This window comes from Harpia harpyja, chromosome 9 (assembly GCF_026419915.1).
Source record: "Harpia harpyja isolate bHarHar1 chromosome 9, bHarHar1 primary haplotype, whole genome shotgun sequence".
Lineage (NCBI taxonomy): Eukaryota > Metazoa > Chordata > Aves > Accipitriformes > Accipitridae > Harpia > Harpia harpyja.
In genome coordinates this window covers 34,304,562-34,328,887 of record NC_068948.1, presented here as the reverse complement: position 1 = coordinate 34,328,887, position 24,326 = coordinate 34,304,562, and the positions used below count along the sequence as shown (strand labels likewise).

At 36.1% G+C, this 24,326-nt stretch overlaps 1 protein-coding gene across 5 annotated transcripts in view; it reads left to right on the top strand.

Annotated features, from left to right (window-relative positions):
- The window catches only part of MPHOSPH9 (M-phase phosphoprotein 9), a 32,399-nt gene extending 9,196 nt beyond the window's left edge, over positions 1-23,203 (top strand). For 4 of the 5 annotated variants that reach the window (XM_052795343.1, XM_052795344.1, XM_052795345.1 and 1 more), the window contains 19 exons: positions 1,593-1,716; positions 4,012-4,102; positions 5,426-5,532; positions 5,955-6,080; positions 6,898-7,334; positions 8,281-8,439; positions 9,551-9,638; positions 10,447-10,662; positions 11,528-11,575; positions 11,946-12,010; positions 13,810-13,911; positions 15,487-15,624; positions 16,323-16,498; positions 17,280-17,444; positions 17,770-17,890; positions 18,708-18,811; positions 19,620-19,831; positions 20,376-20,444; positions 21,716-23,203. In XM_052795343.1, the coding sequence (XP_052651303.1) occupies positions 1,593-1,716; positions 4,012-4,102; positions 5,426-5,532; positions 5,955-6,080; positions 6,898-7,334; positions 8,281-8,439; positions 9,551-9,638; positions 10,447-10,662; positions 11,528-11,575; positions 11,946-12,010; positions 13,810-13,911; positions 15,487-15,624; positions 16,323-16,498; positions 17,280-17,444; positions 17,770-17,890; positions 18,708-18,811; positions 19,620-19,831; positions 20,376-20,444; positions 21,716-21,817 (2,650 nt within the window). In that variant the 3' untranslated portion in view covers positions 21,818-23,203. The remainder of the gene's footprint in view (positions 1-1,592; positions 1,717-4,011; positions 4,103-5,425; positions 5,533-5,954; positions 6,081-6,897; positions 7,335-8,280; positions 8,440-9,550; positions 9,639-10,446; positions 10,663-11,527; positions 11,576-11,945; positions 12,011-13,809; positions 13,912-15,486; positions 15,625-16,322; positions 16,499-17,279; positions 17,445-17,769; positions 17,891-18,707; positions 18,812-19,619; positions 19,832-20,375; positions 20,445-21,715) is intronic. The other variant, XM_052795346.1, reaches the window with a different exon arrangement.
- Positions 23,204-24,326: the final 1,123 nt, after the last annotated feature.

The window sequence follows — 24,326 nt, the reverse complement described above, 5'->3', positions numbered from 1 at the left end:
TTTGCATATAGTATTTATCTGCGCACCAGAATTTTAGGTGCTTATTACCAGTTTTATATGACTGATATTTTGCTATTGTGCTCAACCAGTCTTTTTTGTCAGCTTATATGCATGCATTACAGCAATAAATTGTATCAGACAACAGCCAAACATGTTAGGGGTTTTTTGTTGATCTTTGTTTTGCTCTATTCAATAGATCTGTGGATCTACCAAGATTTATTTTTGACAGACTGGCCAGCTAATTTGGCAATAATACTGACCAAGCAGTGCTCTAGTTGCACAGAATTTAACAATGTATTTTATTCTCCCTGTCAGACTGGACTGTAATGGCAGTGGCTTCATGTGGCCATGAGCAGTATCAGAGGTCTCGTGGGCAGCATGTTGCTGTGGGTCCCCGATAGTAGTCTGCAGAGATAAAAACTGTCTTGCTATTGGAAAAATGGAGAATCGTGAAAATGAACATGCATTTTCTTAGTATTTAATAAAACATAGAACCTGCTTTCTTTAGAGGATTTGGTTTGGAAATGTGTTATCTCAGCAGATAGCAGATAAGTAGATCATATATGTTCTCTTCCTCCCTTCCGCTGGGATTTATTCCAGTATTTGATTCATGTTGGACAGTTCCATGAGGGGGGTAGCTGCAATTCATGGACTGCCAGGAAAACTTAGAGCTGGAGAAGCTCAATTCACGAGTGTGTTTCAGTTTGAAAAACCTTTCTAAGACAACTTTGGAAATCATTCATGTATGATTTTTTTTCTTTTGTCCTTTTTATAAAAAAATACAAGTTTTTCTTCTTTGAAATTGCTTTCTGTTTTGTATTATGAACTCAGTTTGAAGGAAGAAAGGTTTCAAACCAAAGTGGAATTACAGTTAACACAAACTGTGTGTGGTGGTGGTGTTTTTTGATTTGTAGTTGTAACCTTTTTTCATTCTTTCCATTGTATGTCCCAAACTGGGACAATATGTAGTTTTTCAAAGAGTCGCTTTTTAACAAAATGGGAAAATTGTTCCACATCTATCTCTAAGAAGAATTTCAGGATGTCTCTATTTGCTTCTGTTCTTCTGCCTTTTTTTTTTTTCCTGTTTTCTTCTATATCTTGTTTTGATCTTTCTTATCCTTGAAGGTTCTCTTGAGTTGGAAGGCATCCTTAGTGTGTCTTAGGTGACATAATCTTTACAACCAGACTGATAACAAAATAAGAAAAAACACTGCATTTACATTCTAGCTTAATTTTGTAGTTTTGATCAGCATCTGCTTGAACAGACGAAAAAATAGTTGCCTGGCTAAAACTATGGAGCTCTTTGTTATGATTTTTTTTGTAGTAGGAAAACCATTTTAATTATGGGTGCAGTTGATTAGCACTTTTCCCTTCAGTGATTTGTTTGTTTGTGGATGGTTTTGTTATTTTGTTTTACTTTTTTTAAAAAGAGCCCTAAAACATTTCAGCATTCATTACTTAACATTGTTTCTCAAAAATGCACAAAGGCAGTGGAGTTTTAGTGCCTATGTTTCACCTTGAAGAAGAAATTGATTTCATGTCCCCACTGAAAAGGGCATATGTACTTACGGTGTGTGTTTCTTACCATATAGTAAGTCTTTAACATCATGGGCGCAAAAGTTGAAACAAAACCAACCAAAAAGAATAAATGCCGAAGAATCATGTGTGAACTCTATGCAAGAAAATGAGCAAGCAAAGACATTACCCCTTGAGAATGTGAGTCTATTTTATGGTGGTTTTCTAATTTTATTCTTTTTACTGGTATTTTTTCAGTGTTATAGTATGTTCTGATTCAGTATGGTCTTTCATGCTTAGCTTTAAGCACTTGAGTAGTGGTGTTCCCATTTATATGTTTAAAGTTTATGTGGGCAGAGTTCACTTCTTGGATCATTCTATACTTATATAGCGATTTTGGCTTATTTTATTCCTTGCCTAGTTTTTGTCTTAATTTACCTAAGTGGCACGTGTTCTTCCCTTATAGAGATCATAGTCACATTCTCAGTTGAAGCTTCAGGTCATGGTAATTTATTATGCCCTATAATTTTTGGAAGGATCTTTGATTTCAGCTGGTAACATCCCTTTGCATTTGGAGGGATTAGTGACTTTGTTCAGGATAGATAGTATTCTTCCCAATTGGGTTTTTAAGTTGCAGGGATTTTTTGGTTTAGTTTGGTTTGGGCTTTTTTAGTGTTCTTAGCAGCCTGTTATGCTATAATCCAAACATGTTTTGGTGGTGGTGGGTTTTGGTTTTTTTGGTGGTTGTTTTTTTTTGGGGTTTTTTTTTTTTGTATTGCTTATGTAAGAATAATACATTATTTTACCACTGTGCATGACTATGATTTGGCTAAATTGAACTACTCCAAGCACAGTTACAGCACTAGTTACTAAAAGTAACCAACCCCCACAATAGACATTTAGGAAACCTGATTGGCTCTTTAGAACCATTTGTAGTAATGCCTATTGCTGTGACTGCTGAATCATCTCAAAATACTTCTTTTGAGAAGATTTTGGGTTGTGTCCCACCCCATATGCTTGACTTAATTGTGTATGTCCACAAATCTGATTATTTTGGGTAGGCAAGTTTAATGATGTATAATATTTCTGATCCAAAAGGATGTTAGGCAACATGATTGTATGAGTAATCATCATACATGTAACTACGAAGTTTTAGAATTACTTTCAGTATATTAATTGTCACAGACCTCTCTCCTTATGCTATTTTTAAGGAAATAATTCCTGAAACTCTGTGAGTGACTCCACCTACAAGAGAATAGAACTAGCAAATACAAATCACTTGATTCAAGGCAGGGTCTGTTTTCTTTCCTGTGGTCATTTTGAGGGTGATCCAGAAAGCATAAGAGTAGCTGTTTGGACTTGCTGTCTCTACTCTTCTATTGTCAGTGGAAACAAGATGTTACTCTAAGGGGATATTTCAAACCAGAATTCAAATTTATCTGCTGTGGATTGTCTCTTTTCTCTGTCAGCTTTTGAAAATACCTTTATCTTTCTATTCCTTTGTAAGAATTCAGTTGATACCCCTTCATTTTCCTTTCTTCCTCCTTAGGCAAAGGAGAATACCTAAATAAAAACATTAAGAGGGACAAAATAGCCTTGAGGTGAGATGGTACTTCATGCAAAAACTTGAAAAGCTTTAGTTCTAAATTTTTTTCTTACTTTTGTTAACTCAATGGTTTCTATCCTGTTTTAGTCCTCAGTTGTATGAGCTGTATAAATTTGCCAAGTAGCATGACCGTTAAGCTGCTGTAATGGAACAAAAAGCCCTTAGTATGGTAGAAAAGAGCAATGTGAGATGACCATTTTAAAGCTAGCTGCCCTTACTCAGTTGCTTTTGTGTCATTGTGTTATATCAATGACATTTCTTCCTTTGATTAAGGAAGAGGACAATTATAGCAAATCTTAAATTATGTGAATTTTTTTTCCATGTGTTGGTCCCACCCTTTTCAAAGTTGTGTCTGTAATTAGCTGGGGAGGTTGCTTAGAAAGTTTGGAGTGATGAGAAGAAGGGTATGTAGTATCTTGTCTGTCTGGGATGATAGGCAGTGTTTACGTCTGGATTTGTGGTAGGTGGAGTCATAACAGCTGAATAGATGAAATTCCAATCTTAGGATGAGGAAAGAGTAACACGTTATTGGTAAGTCATCCCCCTATATACTTGCACCCCTTAAGGAGCAAGAAAGTTTAGATGACTGTCCAAAATGTGTATTTTTGTAACCGTTAATCTCAAAAATGCTCCACAAGCGGACAGACACATGACTTAATTAAAAGATAGTGATATTTTCTATGTGGCTTAGCTTAGTTCCCCTTTTGACTGTGATTGCCCTGAATATAAATTGTACAGGTTTGGATCATGCTGTATAATTAAATTTAATCTCTTTGTTTAAAAAGACTAATAACATTTACATGCAATGTTTTAAAATTGTAGCCTTGATTTTTTTTTTCCCCTTACCTTGCAATTTTCCTTATAAACCTGTTTTTCCTTTGTAATTTTAGACAAACCTTACTGATGCTGCTTTGCCACCTTACACTTTTTACCTCAATCAACCAAATGAAAGTCCGAATTCCTTAGTGTCTGAAGCTTCAGGTATAGTTAATTTCTTGTACTTAAATTTCCTTTTCTTTTGAATTCTCATTTTTTTAAAACTCTTACTAGTATGCATCTGCAATAACTTTGCAGAGGTGAGGAGGGTTTGAGCACCAACAAGCTATTAAACTTTGATATAGCATAATTCTGCTTTTCTTGCTCTTGTGTTTCAAACTGATGGAACCTCCTACGTATCACTGCTGGCAGATGTAGGACATGCAGCAATTTTTTTCTTCAAATTTCTCAACATTTCAAAGCTGAGCTTTATGTTTAAAACTGTTTCATAAGGTAATTACTAATAACATCATGGTTCGGTATCAAATGATCTTTTAAATATTAGCATTGTTGGTCTAGTACTCACAGGAGTTCATGGTAATAGAGGCAGAATTCCTGTAAGCCAAGGGCATGATTCAATAACCGTGTGAATAGACGAGAACAAAATAATGCGGTGTGTAATGTGGTGATTCTTTAATTGGAGGGGGTGTGTGTGTGCTTTTTTGTGTGTTGGTATGGTTTTGCTTTTTTTGTTTTGGGGTGTGTGTGTGAGGGGTGGTTGGTGGTGTTTTGGGGGAGGTTTGGGGGTTTGGTTGTTGGGGTTTTTTGGGGTGGGTGGGTGGTTTTGGTGTGTGGGGGTTGTTTTGTTTTGTCGGTGCTGGTTTTTGGGGGGGAAGGCCAAAAAACTAATTCACATATTTTGATTGTAACAGGGTGGATTCATTTCAGTAACAAACAGGGGCACAGAGATGCAGCCCTGCAAACTGTATATTTATTGCTTCTTCACAACCCATTGAGAGTGGGATACGTACAAGAAATTGAAGTGGGATTGAGAATGTATCTTGTTTCTCTTGTGCCATCCCTCTTAGTCCTGGCAGTCTGTCTTTTTGCATGCTATAGAGTGCTGTTGAGTACCAAACTGAAGAGTTTGTAGTACCAAGTGGCTGTCTAGGATTATTCCTTGGGTAATACAAGTTTTAAGTGCTATACTGGAATCAGTAGAAATACAAAAGTTTGTGGTAAATGAGAATTTGTTCCTTGAAGACCAAAGAGTAAATCTGTATGTTTTCACTGATGTATAGCTTCTGTTACTGATGCCATGTGATGTAATACTGATTATGTTGCTTGTGCTTTGCATTGAGATTTTTGTAACTTCTGGTAACAAATGCTTTAGTGAGATTCTTAAGCAATAGATGCAAATAATTAATACAGCATTCTTGTTAGCTGACAAAGTAACATCTTACTAATGGATTTTGGGATTCCTGTTCTATAGCTGTGAGCTTGAAATTTGTAAATTTTTTTTTTTCTTTCACTGTTTCTTCTTATCAGGACTTTCGTACTGGAAATTAGATGAAAAGGAGATGTATCGCTCTTTACCAGAGAATTTCAGAAGCGGGTTTGCTGATATTTTGTCCACAAAAGTATCACCAGAGGAGGTAAAATTTGTACATGTTTTAAAAGTTGCCTTATAGTTGCTTGTCATCTTTGCTTTTTTCTACAATGGAAAGAATCAGTCCTCCAGAAGCTAACTTTTCTGTGAGACCTCTTTTGTTAGCTCAGTCTCTCATGTTCTGTTCCTTCATTATTCATTTACCCCTGCTAAAGTCACTTGGAATTTATTGACCTTCTTTTGTCATGTAAAAGAAATTGTGTGTATAGGAGATGAAAAGAGACTAACTAGTATATTAAAGGTGTATGTGCCTCATTAAAGACCCCGTTTTAAATTGGGTGCATTGAATAAAGCCGCCTTCTGTTCTGAACTGATTTATTAGCTAAAACCACCCCACAACTTGTTTATCTATATTGGGGATGGAGGACTGTGTCAGATAAACTAATGTAGCAATTTTTCCTGTTGAAGTTGTCTTCTGCTGATGAAATGAAGCTGTCATCATTGAAGGATATTTATTGTAAAAGACAAAGGGAGAACGAACAGCTGCCAGACCAGAATTTTATGCCTTCTTCCCAGTCAAGTCACCCACCAGAGGTAACACTAATTTCTTTACTTCACGTCTCAGTTTGAAAATATGATCGGTTACAGGCTGGTTTCACATTAATTGGCCCCTGCTGCCACCTCCAGTGTTACGCTGGAACAGCAATTCGTGCAGCCGTGTGATGAACCAGACTGGGAAGGGATCCAGCTGAAAAGAACCTCTAAGAATACCCTGGGTAAACAGGCACCCTTGCCGCACAACCTTGAGGATGGCGCAGCGATGAATCTGCTTATGCTGAGGCTGCAGCTGATGAAACACAGGTGGAACTGCAGTCGCAGAAGCAGGGTTTTCTTACTGCTTCCCACAGGACAAGTTAATTCCACTGGTGAAACAGCAGAGGCACAGGTTGTGGAAATATTCTTTGTCATAATCTGTTTCTTTATACAGCTTTCAGTCCTGTACAAAATCCAGTAATGATGGCTACTATGTGACTATCTTGCTTATATAATCCATGAAGTGATTTTCATAACTGTACAAAGTTACTGTTTCAACCTACAAGCAGACATCCTAGTCCTTCTATTTACATAACTGAAATTTCAAAGGTTTTGTAGACAGCTACAGATGTTAGATATGTCTTTTATTCTTAATGGAAACTTCAAAACTCAAGTTGCAAACATTGGGAATATGTATCATCATCTAGACTGTTACAGGCCCCTTCATCTTGCTTGTCACTACCAAACAATTGTAGTAATATTCAATATAATTTCTGCAATAAATATTATATGGATTACTAATGTCTTCAGATTAAACTCCATTTGCAAGAACAAAAGTGAAATCACAGGTTTTTTAGCATTATAACTTATTTCCTAGATCTTGACATTGGACCCAACCCTGCATATGAAACCAGGTCAGCAGAACCCAGGACGCTGTTCTTTCAGTATTCCTGAAGACACTACTCCTTTTTCTCCAGACTCTATGGCGGAGCCCGGATTTTCAAGTCATTGTGACACAGACACTTTTTCACAGACAAGTAATTCGTCTCAGTTAGATGATTCTCCAAAATATCCTGCCAGCAGCAGTGCTGTGCATTTGGATCTCTGGAGAAATCACCCATTCCGAAATGAAAATAAGACAAGCTGTCCCTTTCCAATGGCATATATGGATGCTAATACTGATAATTTAGTCAACACTGAGGAGGAAGAAACACTGACTCTAACTCCGTCTTCTGTTACTCAGTGTGCTGACAACAGTTTGCCAGAATATAGTCTTTCAGTGACATCTGTTGAAGATCCTGTGATAATGTCAAAGTAAGTAATTTTTTTTTCTTTTTTAAAAGTCGTAGAAGTGAAACTTAACAATACCAGTAAAATGAACAAAATATGTGAGTTTTGTTTGCTTAGAACATAGCTGGACATTGCTGCTTTTTTTTTTTTTTTCCACCTTTTTTCCTAAATTCTTTTTTCTCCCCTGAAGTACAGATGGTGTATAAATAGAACAGTCATTTTCCACTTCTTACAATTGTCTTTCTTTAGACTGTACTATTTAATCTTCTTTAGACTGTACTGTTTAATCTAAGGCACAATATTTGTGCTGTGTCTTCCTTGGATGTCAAAGCCTTAACTGGAAGGCAGAATAATTTTCGATGCTTTAATGCTTTGGTTATTTCTTTTTATATGTTAAAACAAAAATACATACTTCCTTCATAGGCTGTATGAGGGAGTTAATTTAGGCAGAGAGTTCAAAGTTCTGTGGGGGTTATGTTTTCCTATTTAGAGTGAAATGGTGTGAGAAGCACAGAATTACTGTACTTGGTGAATGGGGGATATTTATTTTTCCTATTGAAGCTCTCATGATTTGCACATGGACAAGCAGACATGGCATATATTCCATGTGTGAGGGCTTATGTAGGGGTCTTGGTTTCAAGATAGTTCAGTGTTTGGGTTTTCCTATTTTAATTTTACGTGCATAGTTTGTAGCACATAGCAAAGGAGAGAAGAGATTTTTGTAAAGCTTTGTATTGTATTTGTATATATTATTATTATTAATATTTGTATTAATATGAAGACTTCTATGCAAGCCTTAGGTGTCTGACACCACTGCCTTAGATGATGAAGCTTTCTTTGCTTTAATTTGAATGCAACGAAGTTCTGTAAGTGAGATCTGTATGCTGAGTTCATTATGTGTGAATGAATACGGCAATGCATGGTCATGTGGATAGCTGGAAATTTTTTTTGTTCTTAATTTTGAAAATAGGATTAGGCAGAACTTGAGGGAAAAACATGCTCGACACATAGCTGATCTACGAGCCTACTATGATTCTGAGATACATAGCTTAAAACAGCAGCTAGAGGCAAGCCATAAAACTGCTTCATCTGAAGACTTGAAGAAAATCAATCAAAATCTTGCTGACAGGTACTGTTTGCCCTTACTTGTCCTGTTCCTCTGTTACATGATATTCTTTCCACTTTAAAGACTGAGTATGCTTGTTTAGAATATCTTGAAAAGTTTATGTCACTCTTCAATTCTGAAGATTTCATGCGTCTATGATGCTAATATTTTCCTATTAAATATAAATTTTGCACTATTTAATGCAACTGTTTAAGATGAGTTTTAAATTGTTGTTAGGCAACAAGTGTGATGTTTGGACCAGAGGTCTTGTTTGACCTGATTTTTGCTGAAGCCAGTATAAGTTTTGCTCAAGAAAGGCTGGTAGGCAGAGGTAGTCCTAAGCAATTTGTAATGGAACTATCTATCTTGTAAGATAGTGCTTGCCTGTCGTGCTGGTGAACATCATCCTTCTTTACCTTTCATATCAAAACTACACGATATAGGACCAGTCTTGAATTCATTGGTGGCTTTATAAAGCCAATTTCCCAGTCAGTGCTCTTTGACCAGCTATTAGTACTGGAGTCTGTGTGCCTCACCTGTATATTCCATTAGATATAGCTTGAATGTTTGCTATATATAGAAGTTCTATGTGATTTTTATATAATTATTGCCAGTCAAAATACATATTGCAAATTTAGACAGCTAAAATACATTACAAAATTCATGTCCTTCAGAATAATTGAAAAAGTGTCTGGGTAGCTGGGAGTCTTTTGTACTTATCTTCCAGCACTAGTGTGTTCTAACTATTAAAAGTGACTTCTGAGCAGTCATTTATTGAGTTAAAGTAGCTTGCGATGTGATTTCAGTCATTAATTATCACACAGCATCGTCAATTAGCTGAAGTGGAACTCTGCTCTGGTGCATCTCAGCTGCTTTTGGTTCTGCAGCTCTTATGCACTGAGCCATCTGGAGTCTCTGCACGTGTTCCCAGTTTGCTGCTTGCCCGCCAAGAGCACCACAGCCCTTTGGAGCAGAGATGCTGGGTGCTCGCTGCAGTGGCTGAGGACTAGGGGAGAAGGTCACAGGCTGCGCACCAAAATTCGTGGGGATGCTTGAGGAAGGAAAGAAGGCTATAAATGTAGATTTAATATTTTAAAATTTCAAGAGATTTTTGTAACCTGTATGTTCTAAATAGGTGTGACCAATTAGATGCAGCTCTGAATGAAGGAAGCGCTCGCATAAAAGCACTTGAAAATAAGAATAATATGCTAGAAAAGCAAGTGGTAAGTATATGTTCTTAAATCAAGTTGCTTTTTAACTAAAAGGGTAAGAGAATGCACTTGTTCATTATTAAGGTGATCTGTGTTTCCATATCTTTCTTTGTATTTTCAACCTTTCTTCTTAATATATGACATCAGCCAATATGTTACACTAGTGATTTTCCTAGCTGAGTTTCTTAAGACTCCCTACTTGAATCATCATCTCTTTTGCTTACGAACAACCTTTCAAGCTTAGCAGGGATCAACTAAAGGTTAAGAGTGAAATATTGTGATGTGTTTATGATGTCTCTCTTTAGATTTTTTGTTTTTTAAGTTTATCTTGTTTTAATTACTTTCTTTTTGATTTCTTATTAGAGCTGTGATAAAAGCAAATCTCATCTGCACTGGGGCAAAGATATTCTCTTAAGTATATTTATACAGTCTTTCTGGCTAGGTCAGACCAGCTTGTTTATGACTGCATAGCTGTGTTTATCGGTCAAAGAACAGGACACTTTGTTGTGGAAGTTAGACACCTGGAGAGACTAATTCATTCCACCTTTTTTAGACATTTCTCTATGCTGGGAAGCAAGACAATCAGCTGGGATTAGAGGCCTAATCTCTAGATTTTTTTAAGTCCTATGAAATAAATACATCTTTTGGGTTTTTAGTCTCCATTTTCATTCTTTATACATCATAGAAATGAAAAAAATTCTTGTTTAGTTCATGTGCAGATGTACCCTTGTTTTCTATTTAGATGATTTTAGATTATGCTTTGTACTGAAATAAAAAATCTGCTAGGTAAGCATTATAATGAATGTTTTTTCTCCTACAGGCAGACTGGAGAGAACGCTTTTATGCAGTCAGTAATACTTCCAAAGTTTTGCAAGAACGTATTGAAGAAATGCGCACAAATAATAAAGAGAAGGATAACACCATCAGTCGACTAAAATCGAGGCTTAAAGATCTAGAGGAAGCGTTTGAAAAGGCTTATAAGTTATCTGATAATAAAAACACAAGGCTAAAGGAAGAAAACAAAATGTTTCAAAATGTAAGTAAGAAAATGGGCAATGGCGTTTACAGTTGCACAGCACGTTAGGAACACAGCAAGTCCTGGGTGTTTTGGAAGACTACTCAAAAGTTTACCATTGTAAAGTCTTAATGCACAACTAAGAGAACAGAAATTACTTAGCTGACTACTTAGTAGGCTAGGTGTTAGGTGATACTATGGACCTAATAGATATTTAAAAACAATTATTTAAGGCAGCAAGTGTGTACTTGATGTGATAACAGTTGTCATAGTCTGTCTCAGGTATTGTATTACTCTACGTGCTATTAGTTAATTTTATTTTTGTAGGAATTCCAGAAAGTTATTTTAGAAAGTTATTTTTTCCTCTCAAGCTTAGTGGGGATGGACTGAATTTTTCATAAGCCATCACAACTTGCTAAAACTGTTAATTGTGTATGATTTTAGGCTGAATCCAAGAAAGTGTTCCTCTGATTCTTCAGTAATAGCTTTATGAACATTTAACTGGACTGGCAAGATGGGTATTAGCTGGAAAAGCTACTTCATGCTTTAACTCCTTTTTTACAATTAAAATTTCAAAATACAAAGTCAGCTTTAAAGTCAGTGAGGACTTTTACTGGTTCATTAGTCTCCTTCAGTTTCTTTAGAGATAAATAATTTGAAAATTAGAAGTACATTGTGTAAGTAGCTCTGTCTTGTCTATAACTTTTTGTTCCAATTAGAAGACACTAGAACTTAATAAATACTATTAAAGTATACACTGTATCCCCTATAGTGCTTCTGCATATGTTAGACAAGCAATTAGATGATTTTACAGCAGTCAACAAAACTGTTAATTGTATATGGTCTCAGTGTGGGTTTCTGTGTTCTTTGTTTTGTTTTGTTTTAGCTTTTAGGAGAATACGAGTCCCTTGGAAAAGAACATGAAAGAGTGAAGGTAAGTACATGCTAGTTAATTAAAAAAACAAACATGCAAAATATGTGATAATGTGCCATAGAGTTAACTGAATTAAGTATTTTGAAAAAGATCAAACGGAAAGATCCATAGTTATTTTAACTGATAGCTTCTTACTACATCTTCAGAACCCTGGAGGGAAAAGGAGGGCATTTGGAATGTATTATTTTCCAGTCACAGACAGCAAAAATACTGCAAAGTCAAAGCCAAAGAAATTTAATGGACTTCCTTTTCCAATAGGGAGGTGTATTTAATGTATTGTTTTCAAGACTGTTGTAGAGTTACTCGTTTTTTCTTTTAATACACTTCTGTAGTTTCTAGGCTTTTTACTTCTTTCCTTGTGTACTTGTAGGATACATTAAATACAACTGAAAACAAATTGCTTGATGCAAACACGCAGATTTCTGATTTGAAAAGGTAAATGTGAAACTGTCTTATTATTATTTTAACAATATGAAATACAGGCCATGGCCTAAGCATTTGCTCCTAGGTTATGAAGGCTGTAGATCTTGCAAGTTTAATTGCATCTAAATGAAGCATTTCATGTTGCTTTATGTTACTTTGTACGCACTGTAAAAATCTTGCTATTTTAGGATATGTGTTTTTTTCTACTTCCTCAATCACAATGTCTTCCAGTGGGATGTAATTAATAGCTTGCTTTCTGATGATTGTCACTCAGCTAGCCCAGCCAGTCCACTGCTCAAGCTTTTACTGCTACAGTTTTCCTCTCAGGAACCCCAGCTTCAGCTAACCAGTTTCTGTTCTGGTTTTCAGGAGCAAGGATGTTGACAGGAGTTTGCTGTTCAAGATTATGGCTCCTAGGCATGAATAAAGGACAGAAAGCTGTTCCATGTATAGAGCAGGAATAATACCTCCTGTGGATGTCCCTCATGCTACCTGGATCTATTTTTTGGCTGGGAGAACAGAAGTCCATTGAGCTTTTATGCTTTCTGGGTAGGCCCTAGGCAAGACGTATGTGACCATCAAGGGCTTTACAGATACAAACATATCCTCTAGTTTGCGATTTCTCAGCCATTCCTTGTCAAGGGTGTTAAACAGCACACTTGCTCAGGGAAGTCTATAGAGGTGGGGGGAGAGAATATCTGAGAGGGCTCTAGGGCAGACATTGTAGGACTGTAATAAGGTGATGTTTCACATCATTCATCTCTGAGCTTCTTTTGTGGGTATATGCTGTCATGGTTTCCTTTTATGTTTTTATATGAGCAGCTGAAACCCAGACTGTTAGGAAGTTTTGGTTTTTTTAATGTGTCATTTTTGATGATTCTTCTAGAAATGTGGCTACAAGTTTCACATCAAAATTCATTCCAAATGTCATTGCCACCAAGCATTAACCTGTGCATAGTCTTCAGCCAAAACCAGAAAAATAGCAAATACGATGCTTGGGAGATGTCACAGTGCATTCCTTTGCTGCTCAGATCCCCTGATTTTTCAAGAAGAAAAATAGAAATAATGAATAGGAAGAATTTAAGAAAGGAATAGAAGGAAGCCAAAACCACTCTGCCTTCAATTTTTATTGGAACTGTTGAGGAAGTGAAGATAGTGTGAGGATAGTTCAGTGAAGTATTTCTATTGGTGCTTCTTTTTTTTCCTGCCTGATTCTCAGTGCTGCTAGCTAGGGACCATTCCAGACTGGGGAAACTGTAGTGGAAAAGGGGATTTTTATATCCTGCTCCAAAAACCTGTATTTCTCTTCTTCAAGTGAGGAATGCCTAAGATTGTGTTGCATTGTCAAGGGCTAGTTCACTGAAGATGTGGACTGCAATATGTGGGAGAGAGGAAAATCATGTGAAGAGCCTGAGCAGCAGATTGGTGGAGTTACCTGAGTGACACACAGGAGATGGAGCCACTCATTAAATCCAGAGTCAGGGAGACCTTTGTATAAGTACATCATTTCAAGGAGGAAAAATGTTCTAGGTTTGTTTTCCCCAGTGCCTCTGAGGTGAATGCTTTGATCCACAGCAACATCATCTGGTCCTGTCTCTCTAGCTAGGTTACCTAACTTATTTAACTTAGTATTCAAATACATATTTATATATGTATTTAGATAGATAGATAGATAAAAATGTAGTAGTTGCTCTTGTTCTTCTGCTTCACCCAGGATATCTGAATAAAAATGAGTAAACTCTAAGAAATATGATGTATCTTTTATGTCATTTAAATAATTTTATAATACATCTTTGCTACTTCCACATTAGGACAATTTCAAAACTTGAAGCTCAGCTCAAGCAGGTAGAACATGAAAATATGCTGAAACTTCGCCATATTACCGAAAGTCATTTAAGAACCTCTTGTGCCAAGTAAGTGAATGTTCCACCAATGTGAAAACAGGTCATGTGTTTTAGAATACCTTTTAATGTGTTTTGGCTAAAAATGGATCAAGATGATGTCAGTCTGTAGGCTAAACTGGATTAAACACGTGATGTAATCCAGAGACTTCACATGCCAAGAAATTATTAAAAACAAATAAATACTTTGGATAATAGATGTGTGACTTGGCAGACAGTCACTAGTCTTCCCAAATGAGTGTTTGATAGGTCTCAACTGCGCAGCTGAATTGGGATTCCCATACTCAACAAAGATCTTGGGAGTAAAATCTAATAGTCCAGTTAGACATTGGAGGTTTTCTTTGTGTCTTTGTCATTGATTTGAAAGGTTGATTACTACTTTTTATGTTTCTAAATATAGTTTGTATAGGTATCCTGAGAGTAGAGTGGAAGTTCAATTAGAATGCATACTCTAGTTTGAATTGTGAATTTATGTTAAGGAAATTAAAGTTGGCCTGTGTTCTGTTTTGGTTTTTTCTTTTTAAATGTTTTAAAGACCCGAAAAGCTTTGCCCCCTTTGTTTTTTATTACTTAGTTATGGCTTCTTCAGTGTCTCTCCCAGTTCAGGACTGATGCTGTGAAGCACAGAATGATAATGTAATGTGTTTTGTGGATGTCCATTTGTATATATTGAACAGTAGTATTTTGGGGGGAACCTGATTTTTGATGATTATGAAGATGCAAGAAATTTATGTAGTAATATATTACAGGGACAGATTTCTGTTTAGAGCTATTTTAATATTTATGAACAAGAGGCCTCAACAATGAACAGAAAAAAAAAAGAAGACCTGAACATGGTAGACTGTGTTCATCGGGGAGGAGGATCTAAAAGCCAATATGGATTTGGAAGTTAATCTGCCCCTAACTGATCTCAAAGGCTCGAAGAAAGCCTCATTCCAATTGAATGCACAGCAGGATAGATTTACAGAATAGTAGTTATGGCTCATAGCTTGTGTAAACAAGAACTCTTTTTCCTAATTACCTTCTACTTTCCTGTGGATAAAAATCACACCTTTGTTTTGATATTTCAAGATAATAATATACTCATTGATGCTATTTATCACTCTCAGGTCATGAACAGTGGCTTTTTTCTTGTTTGGGTTTTTTGGGTTTTATTTTTTATTTTTCTAATAAATGGTGTCAAAAGGAAAGCTGGGATCAGATGCTCTGAACTGTTGGAGTAATCTACAACAAAATGTTTTTGTTTAATTAGTTGAGAACTATTTGTTACCCAAACCTTGGTCTGTGTAAGCAGGATTAAATTGTAAGAAGATCTTTGTGGAGTTCTGCATTCTGAGCATATTGTGTAATTTAGACTGAAACCTCAACATATGATTTTTTTTCTTAATATTTTATTTTTGCGTTACAAACATGTTTTAAAAAGCGGTTATTTTTCCACAGTATTTACAAGTTTATTGTATATTTGTTACTGTTTCTGTTTACTAGAATAAATAGCTGGATTTTCTTAATTTTTTCCTTAAATTAAAAAAAAAAAAAAAGAAAAAATTCCAAAGTCTTTCATAATTTTGAAGTTTTTTGTTCCCACAGCAAGTTGGCAACTTCTGATGTCAGCAGGCGAAAGTGGTTGATACCAGGAGCGGAGTATTCAATCTTCACTGGCCAGCCTTTGGAAGTCCAGGAAGGCCCCAAAGATAACCGATTAGAAGAAACCTGTATTCCTTCTAGGTGAGTTCGTTTCCTTCAGTCTCCACTATGATGTAAAGTTCTAAAAACAGTTTTATCCAGAATTGACTAGATTCATATTTTTAGGTTTTTGTAGTTGTAAAATAGAGGTCTAAAAAAATTTCTCAGTGTTGTAGATGCTATACAATTCCTTAAAAACAAACAGCTTTCTTGCTTCACTAACCTTCTAAGAAGCAAGCAGCAGCAGCCTTCAGTACCTTCCTTGAAATATCAGAAAGCTTCAACTGTATCTTGCACCACTGTCTTTCCATTCTCCGTGTTTCTGTCCAGTTGAGTTTGGACACAGTGTGCTCTGTTGTATTGGATGCGAGCTGTAGCGGTTGGCTGCAGCTTTTCACCAGTGTGAAGCTTCAGGTGTAATTTAGGGTGTAATTTAGTAGTTTGCCTTCTTACTCAGAAGTGTCTAAAGCCGCTGTCAGGATGTATTTAGTTCTAAGAACATGTCAAGTCACCAAATTTAACTCACACTGTTCAACTTTCGATTCTTGAATTGGCTGTAGCACAATCGTCTGAGGTTCTTGGCTGAAATTAAAAAGCACCCTTAAAATTCTTGGTTTGATGACTGTAAATCTCAAACTAAATTCCTCCAGGTTTTTGTTTATTCAGCTAGTATTTGTATATATGAAATAAAGTAAAAAAACTTGATCTTTTTTTCCCTCCACTGCCTCACATTCTTTAAGGCACCATTCTCCTCCTGAAAAAGACTCCTCACAAGAAGACTCTTCAACAAACACAGTAGACAAGAAAGAAAATGAGATGTCAGAAGCACCAATTATAAAAGCCTTTAAAGAACTTGAAGAAGGAAAAGCATTTAAAGATTGGGGTACACAGACAGAAAAAGAAGACACATCAGCTAGTAACTTTTATTTTTATATTCCTGAACTTGTCTTTACTGGCTTTTCTTTGCATGTCTTTTGGTTTTGTTGTTCTCAGCATTAAAGTCCATCAGGCTTGCGTGATGGGATAAAAACAGTTTTAGCATGCAAACTTCTGGAGTTTTCCTGAGAAAATTCAAAATGAAACAGCTAAGTGACTTGTTTAAAATAGAGGGAATGCAAAGGTAGCTGTGAGGTATTAAGCTAGAGTGTAGTTAGTGCCCTTTTTCGAAGAATATCTCAGTATTTATAAACAGTTAATGGAGTCCTAACAAAGCTCTGGCTGGCTGTACATCCAGTTTAGCTTTGTTCTTGTGGTGTATCAGAGTGGTTTTAAGAAAGCTGGCATGTGTACTGTAGGACTGCACTGAGCTGTTCTAACAACACTGATTTTGGAAGCCTTGTAATTAGAAAACATTGAGTCTTTCTTAAATGCTTATATTCTTGGTTCAGGTAGGTACTCCAACCCTCTTTCCCCAAGGATGCTTTTGTCCTGCTTTCCACTGTTTCTTTATTAAATCAGTGTTATTTAGCGTCATTTCTCCTACATGCACTGCAAAGCATCCATTTTCATGAGTTAACCTATCTGCTTCATGAATATGATGAGCAGGAAGCGAGACTTGAGCAAAACAGCACAAATATGTTCATGTGAGGCAGACTAAGTGCAGTCTTTGTACAGTAAAAGCTGAGTACAGGAGAATATTTGTGAGTTCTTGTATTGAAAAAGATTGATTAACATAATAACTTTTTCCTCTTAATTAGAAACATCAAATCGACGTCAGACTGTTGGGTTTGTTGAAACTTCTTTAGTTGCTAACCAATCCCCAGAGAAAGGTAAAGACCAACACAGACCAAAACGGTACAGCTCCCCTTCTGGCCAGAGGTCGTCATCCCTTCCTCCTTCAAACAGAAAATCGAATACTCCAAGTAAGTGCTTTTCTGAAGTTTGGTTCGTGTTACTCAAAAAGTAGAAGCAAATAATGAAAGACTGCTCTAGAAGAAAGAAAAACAAAGGTAGGATTTCTGCATTATTCGAACAGTCTGAAAAAATAGCTTGTCTGTAATCATAGAAAACATGAGAGTTCTAAGTTTATTTTCATTTTTCTATGATGCGATGCACTATTCATCTAATTTAAAGAAACATGTAGACAGCTTTGAAAAGCATTCTTTTAAGATGTAAGCATCTGATCATGAGTGGGAGATACTGCATTGGGAGAAGTTTTAGTAGTTAAACATACTTTGTCTTTTGCAGCAAGAAGAGAGATAATGTTGGCACCAGTGTCTGTGACATACAGCCCAAAACGATCTCCAAAAGAAAACCTCTCTCCTGGTTTTAGCCATTTGCTTAGCAAAAATGAAAACACAGTGACAAGGTATGGGTCTTGTGAATACAATTGTGTTCTGATCATTATTATAGCAGCAGTATGTTTATGCAGGCTTAATGCTGCTGTTTCTTGTTCATTGAAAGTCCTAGAAAATGAGCCATATGAAGATTTCTGAATATAAAGCAAGTTTTACTTTTTAAAATCTGGCAAGAAAAATCTAGAATGATTTCCCATCTTTAGCATTCACCAAGATGAGATGTTGGGTTTACTATTGACACAACACTGATCAGTGACAAAGAAGTTACAGAAGAAGTGTTCTGTGGAGTAAGTCCAGATCTAAGTGCCTCTTATCAAGAGATGTAAATAAAAGTTGAAAGTAGTATCTACCTACCTGTCATGGCACCTAAAAGCATGTTAAAAAATACATAAACTTAACTTTCTGCTAACTGTACTAGATACTATGGTTTCTATAGAGATCTTTGCTTGGCAAGGCTTGTAGAGTTTGAGAACATACTTACCTGCGAGATCAAAGTGTAGGACACGTGCATGAGGAAGAGGAAATGTCTAGCACCACTTTGATGGTTCTTGAGGATGACAACATGGGAGCTCAGTGTGTTTGGGAGTGATAGCTTGGCCTGCTGAAAGAAAGTAAGTCACATGAATGAGGTATTTTGGTGTGTGCAAATAGGAGTACATTGGGGTATGGTCCTATGAGCAGTAATCAGACGACTTGCAATGCCTGTGAGATAGAAATTGTTTTATAAAAAAATTGTTTATTTAACCAAAAGGTGAAAAAGTAGAGAATATTGTATCGCTTGATACATGATTTCTAGCAAGTAATTGTTGTGTGCTTCCTGCTCTTTAGATTTGATATACTTCTAGATGACATGGAAACTGGTCCAACATCTACTTTACAGCACAATAATCCAAGAAAAAGACTCCAGTTTCTCTCATTAGATGATGTAGAAGGTAATCTGTCAAAGCGGGGGAACACTGTTCTTTATTTCTTTACCATAATTTCTTCTACATTGGTAACAGCTGCTTAAATAGAAAGCTGACATTTTACTATGTGAAGTCCAACTTTTAAAAATCCTCTGACTCTTGTCTTATTCCTGTAGACAGAGAAATACCATTCTTACAGTATTTTATTTTTATGTATATGTGTGTGTGCATAAACACAATGGAACAACAAAAATAATTAAATTGAGAAAGGGCAATATGTTTTCCTATGCTTAACTCAGTAGGGTCTATATTAAGATGTACATACTCAGTCATACTAATAAAATTCTGTTGCTAAACATTGCATTACAGATAGCGAAGAGTAACTATAATAAAGCCAGTTGTTTCAGATTTTTTAAATGATTGATTGAACCAAATCTTTTCTCACTTTTGTAATTCTTGTCACAATGTTCTGCTTTTGCTTTTTATTAATGCATTTATTTAGACTAGTGTTTTCATGACAGCTAGTCTACTTGGTGATATTTAGTAATGTTGTACCAGTAAAAGTAATTCCTAATTAGCACAGTACAGTAATCTGTTTGTTAACCAAAAAATATGCTGTGTTATAAAGATCACTTGAAAGATGACCCATACAAATGTTTTGCATTCTTCTGGGAGGTTTGTTTAAGGCAAGCTAAAGAGGCTTCGCTCATCACTATCCTCAGCTTATATACCTTCATCACACTGCTTTTCTTGGTATTAGTTTCTTTTTCTGTCCTATGTAGTAATTTCACAGGCAATTACAAAACAAATAAAAAGACCCCTATTTCGTTGATAGGAAGGCAGCATTCAGGTGTCAGACACAGCTCGTGTGCTGAATCTGTCAGTACTGGAATGAAGAAAGCAACAGCTTGGGACGAGAGGGGTGTAGCACAAAAATACGAGCCGGTGCTATCATCTTGTGAAGGAGACTTCAAATACGCAGCAAGGATTAAGACTCTGGCTGAAACAGAGAGGCTTTTTGATGAGCTGACTCAAGAAAAGCAACAGGCAAAGATTATTTTTATTTTCAAGTTGTGACAAAACATAATTGTTGTATGAGAGGTGAGGGATGTAGCCGTATACCTATGCAATGCGTGGCTGAAATTCATGCACAATTTCTAGTGTTACCCTAGGAATGTGCCATTATCATTCCCTGCTCTACTTCCCATACTCCAGTCCTTTTCTGTCCCTAACTTCATTAAAGGAGAGTCACTTTAACATAAACACAGTGTGAATGCAAGGGTTGGAGTGAATTTCCTTTCTTCCTTAACGGACAATGCTTTAAATCAGCCTTTCAAACAAGGAAGCTTATTCTGGCAATGAAGAGTGCTCGCTTCAGAATGATCCTTGAGAGGGTCTGCTTATGAATGTTAACTTTTGTATCAGTTTTGTATGGCACAGTATTATGGTAACATAAGTTAGTGTTTAAGAACAAGACTGGACATGTATTTGTAATCTATACACCTCACCTCTCTTTTTGTAAGATGAGCTAGGAAGGCTTATATTGGCTCTTGAAACTATAATTTACAGCTGAAGTATTTTCTGTTATTAGATTGAGGCTGCATTGAGTCGAATACCGTGTTCTGGTGGAAGAATGACCTTGCAAGCAAGATTAAATCAGGTGAAAAAGCTTCTACATATGACTGTTCTCTTAAGTTGCTCTTCCACAACTTGAGACTATATAGTGTAAAGTTCCGCTATATAGCAAGGATGATTACTATAGGAATTTTTCTATACCACTGAGAAGTGTTCCTGAATATGGCTGAATTTTGAATCTGTGTGAAGGATTCTTCTCTATTCTCTAGACATTACTGCATTAGAAGATAATCAGGAATTTACTGCAAATTAATTATAAACACACTCTGACCTGCTGTGTAAAAGGTGTAAGTCTGGATCATTTGTATGCAAGTGATTCAGAAAAGAATAATTAACCCTGCAAACACTTGATTCCCCCAGCCACAAACTGACAACTTTTGTTTTGTGTGAGTGTGTGTATATATACACATATAAAGAAAAAGTATGTGCGTGTATACATATATATACTACATAGTGTATATTCTGTGTAAGACTTTTATATCTTCTATTTTTTGTACATGGGATGCATTTTTCTGAATTACTGCAAGAATAGTCTGTTCTTGTGATAACACTGAGAGGTAGTTAAGGGCAATACATTACGAAAATGCAGTGACTGTGAAATAGATCCCTGAAGCTGTAGAGAGGATGTTGTGCTGTAGAAGAAAGTGCAGAGTTTAGTTTTTCTTTGGTTGGATTTTGTCTACTTGAAAGTACAAAGAAGAAAATAAGGCAAAAATAAGTAGTGTAGGTGGAATACAGGAGAATGCTTTTTTCTTAGGAAAGCTCAGCAGACTCTTAATAAAAACAAGTGTCTCAAAGTTGTGTTTTAGAGGTCTCTGCGAGGCCTACAACTTCAGCATTTCCTAAATTGTAATCCCAGGGCTTGTTATCAATTTGAAAGTACAAGTGCATTCCAGTAAATCAATACTGCCACTCACTACAGTAGTCAGCTGTTTCCTAAATGTGTCTCCCTAATTATCAGCCTGTCCTAATTCTTGTCAAGTTTATCTCATGCAGTTTCCCAAGTCACATGGAAAAAAAAAAATACCTGAAACAGTTTTTAAAAAAGCCAACAACCCACAAATACACACACATACATAAAAATAATATGAAAAGTTTGTAGGTCTGGCTCTAGTTTTTGGGTGCTAACTGAATGCTAGTAATGCATCAAAAATAATACCAGTTCAGTATAGGAATAATAGTAGTTTCTTCATTTTAGAAGGATCATTGGATTTTGTTGTATGTTATTAAATCCTCTCTTTTTTTTTTTTTTCCTTTCTTTTCTTTTATTTAATTTTCTTTAACTATTTCTTTTAGGAAGCCCTGGAAGATCGCTTGGAAAGGATTAATAGAGATTTGGGGTCAATACGCATGACTCTGAAAAGATTTCATGTTTTACGTACCTCTGCAAATATTTGACAATTCTGTCTTGAATGCAAATATGCTTTTTTTTTTTTTTTGCACTAATATGTAATTATGCACTCAGTAAATGCAAATTGTTTTGTATTTTTATAAACCCTCAATAGTAGTTTTACAACCATGTTACCCTTTACAAACAGCAATATTTTGTACTTCAAACAGCCACCTATATTTTAAACATATTTTTGTTACACTTGAGAAATCAATGTTTATCCTGTATTGTAATATTTTTAGAAATATTAATTATTTTTAAATAGTGATATTCAATTTATAATAAGAATAAGAAACTAAAAGGCAGCTTGTTTTCAGAAAATGATAGTGTTATCCTTTTGCACTTCGTTTTCCTCACCATTTTATAAGTATTTATGGTATGATGTAAATATTAGCCAATAGGAAATTTTGAACTTTAATACAAAAAGCAACATGAATTACCTGTGTTAAAGCTAACTACTGTTATATGGTAAATCCTTTTAATTTAAACCTTATAACATGGATATTTTTCATTGTGACAAAGCTGTGAGCAATACTTTCACTATGGCTGGCTGGCTGCAGATTGGTATGTGTTTTGCTAGTTTGGTTGCTGCTGGCTGTGTTAGGAAAATATTGCTCTAAATTATTTGATGTCTCCCAACAGTCACAGTGAGTAGTGGTTTGATACCACAAGTACCAGGATTCACGAGACTGACAGCAGTCATCCTGTCTCCCAGTGAGCAACTCAACTCCAGCTGACGTTCCAGGACTGTAACTACTTAATTGAAGTTACTGTTTTAATATGCCAGGCTGGGTTTTGTGCCATGCCAGTGTTCTGATCACGTACATTACCAAATCAAATCCAAGCTGTATTTGTGAATATACATGCATTTTTCTTGGTGAAAAATACATATTTGCTAGTTGGCATATTGCTGAATTACTGTCCAACATTGATATTTTAATTTGTATTTTAATATTAAATAAATGTTTAATTAGAGTCTTTCCTCCTGCCCAAGAACAATAATAGGTTCTGGGATATTACATCAGCGTTAATGTAGGTTTTAATCATATTGTATTTCAAATTCTGTCCTTGTTCAAGATGTTTAGCCACCAATGATGTGATTATAAGGCCAGAATAGCTGTCATAAAGGAAGCTTGTGAAGGTCTGATTCTAAAATTAGAGTGCTGTGTTTTAAGATATTTGATGAAGAACTGTCCTACCTGCACAGTCTTTTTGAAAAATTGTATTTTTTGCAGCCACTTCTGCCCTGTGGGTTCTTTTAATACAAGATCAGGTTTGGGGGAGAAGTCAAGGATGTTTGTTACTAATTTTCCCCTTTACTCCAAAATGTAGAAATTGGGCCTGGATGTTTGGAGATAACTTGCTCAAATATATTTCCAGGCTACACAAATAGATATACAGTTTTGATGGTATTCCATATTTTTACTTAGAAGGGGTTGAGGGAAGAAAAAAGAATTTTGACTTCCCTGTGCAGCACTACTATTGAGCTGAAGAAGTTTTCCCACCATTTTAAGTTATTAACAGGTACAATTTAAAAGTATTCTTCAAAAGTATCATTCAGCCAGCAGGATTTTTCCAGGGAATCCATCACAGGAAAATTTCAGGAGTCCACTAATGGTCTTGTTTTCTTTCATCAGCACTACAGCAAAAACAAACAGAATTTTCCTGACAGAGATTAGAAACAAGTAGGTAAATCAGTTCAGCTATTTGACTGCCTTTCCTTATAACCTCCCTTTATCTCCACTCCATTCTTTCCAGTGCTATTCATATTCATGTACTCTTTTTTTATTACATCCAGAAAACTGAATTGTGAGTCAGGATTTATTTTTTAATCAAAAGTCCTCCTCCATCTGTTGGAGCTCTTTAGGCTATTTCTGTTCTATTATAACACTGAAGCGGGGGGGGGGGGGAAGGGGGCGCGGAGAGGGGAAAGTAAGTGTTGCTCTTAGTAAACTTCTAGGACAACCTTTTCAAATAAATGCCTGGCTTAGGGTGACCTGTTCAAGTATGGTGCCTTCGGCCTCGTTCTTCAGAGGGGTTGAGAATCTGCAGTTCCAGATTAAATCAGTGGGAGGCCTGAATGCTCAGTGCTTCTGAAAATCAGACCCGAAGCATCGAAAAGTGGGGCACGTGAAGCGCGTGTTTGCTGTGCACTTTGCTGGACACTTTTTTTTTTTTTAAAATCCCTTTTAAAATTCTTCCCCTTAACACAAGCAAATTGCCTGGTTCTGTATTTGGGGACAAATAAGGACTTCCAGAGAACCAGAAGCTTATGCTTCCTCTGAGGAGGACTTTAATCATCTTCTTCTTGCCTTCTTCCACCTGACACCTCTCAGCTATGTAGGCATTTATCGCCCTTCCAGATCTACTAGGTTGTACCTGGAGCCCCAGGCTTTGATCTGTCTCAGACTGCCCTTGTGAGACACTCCCATGCATAGTTTTCTCTATGATAATAAACACTACAACTCCTTCAGCTCTGAGATTTAACGTTTGGAAAATAAAATTTCCATTTGTCCA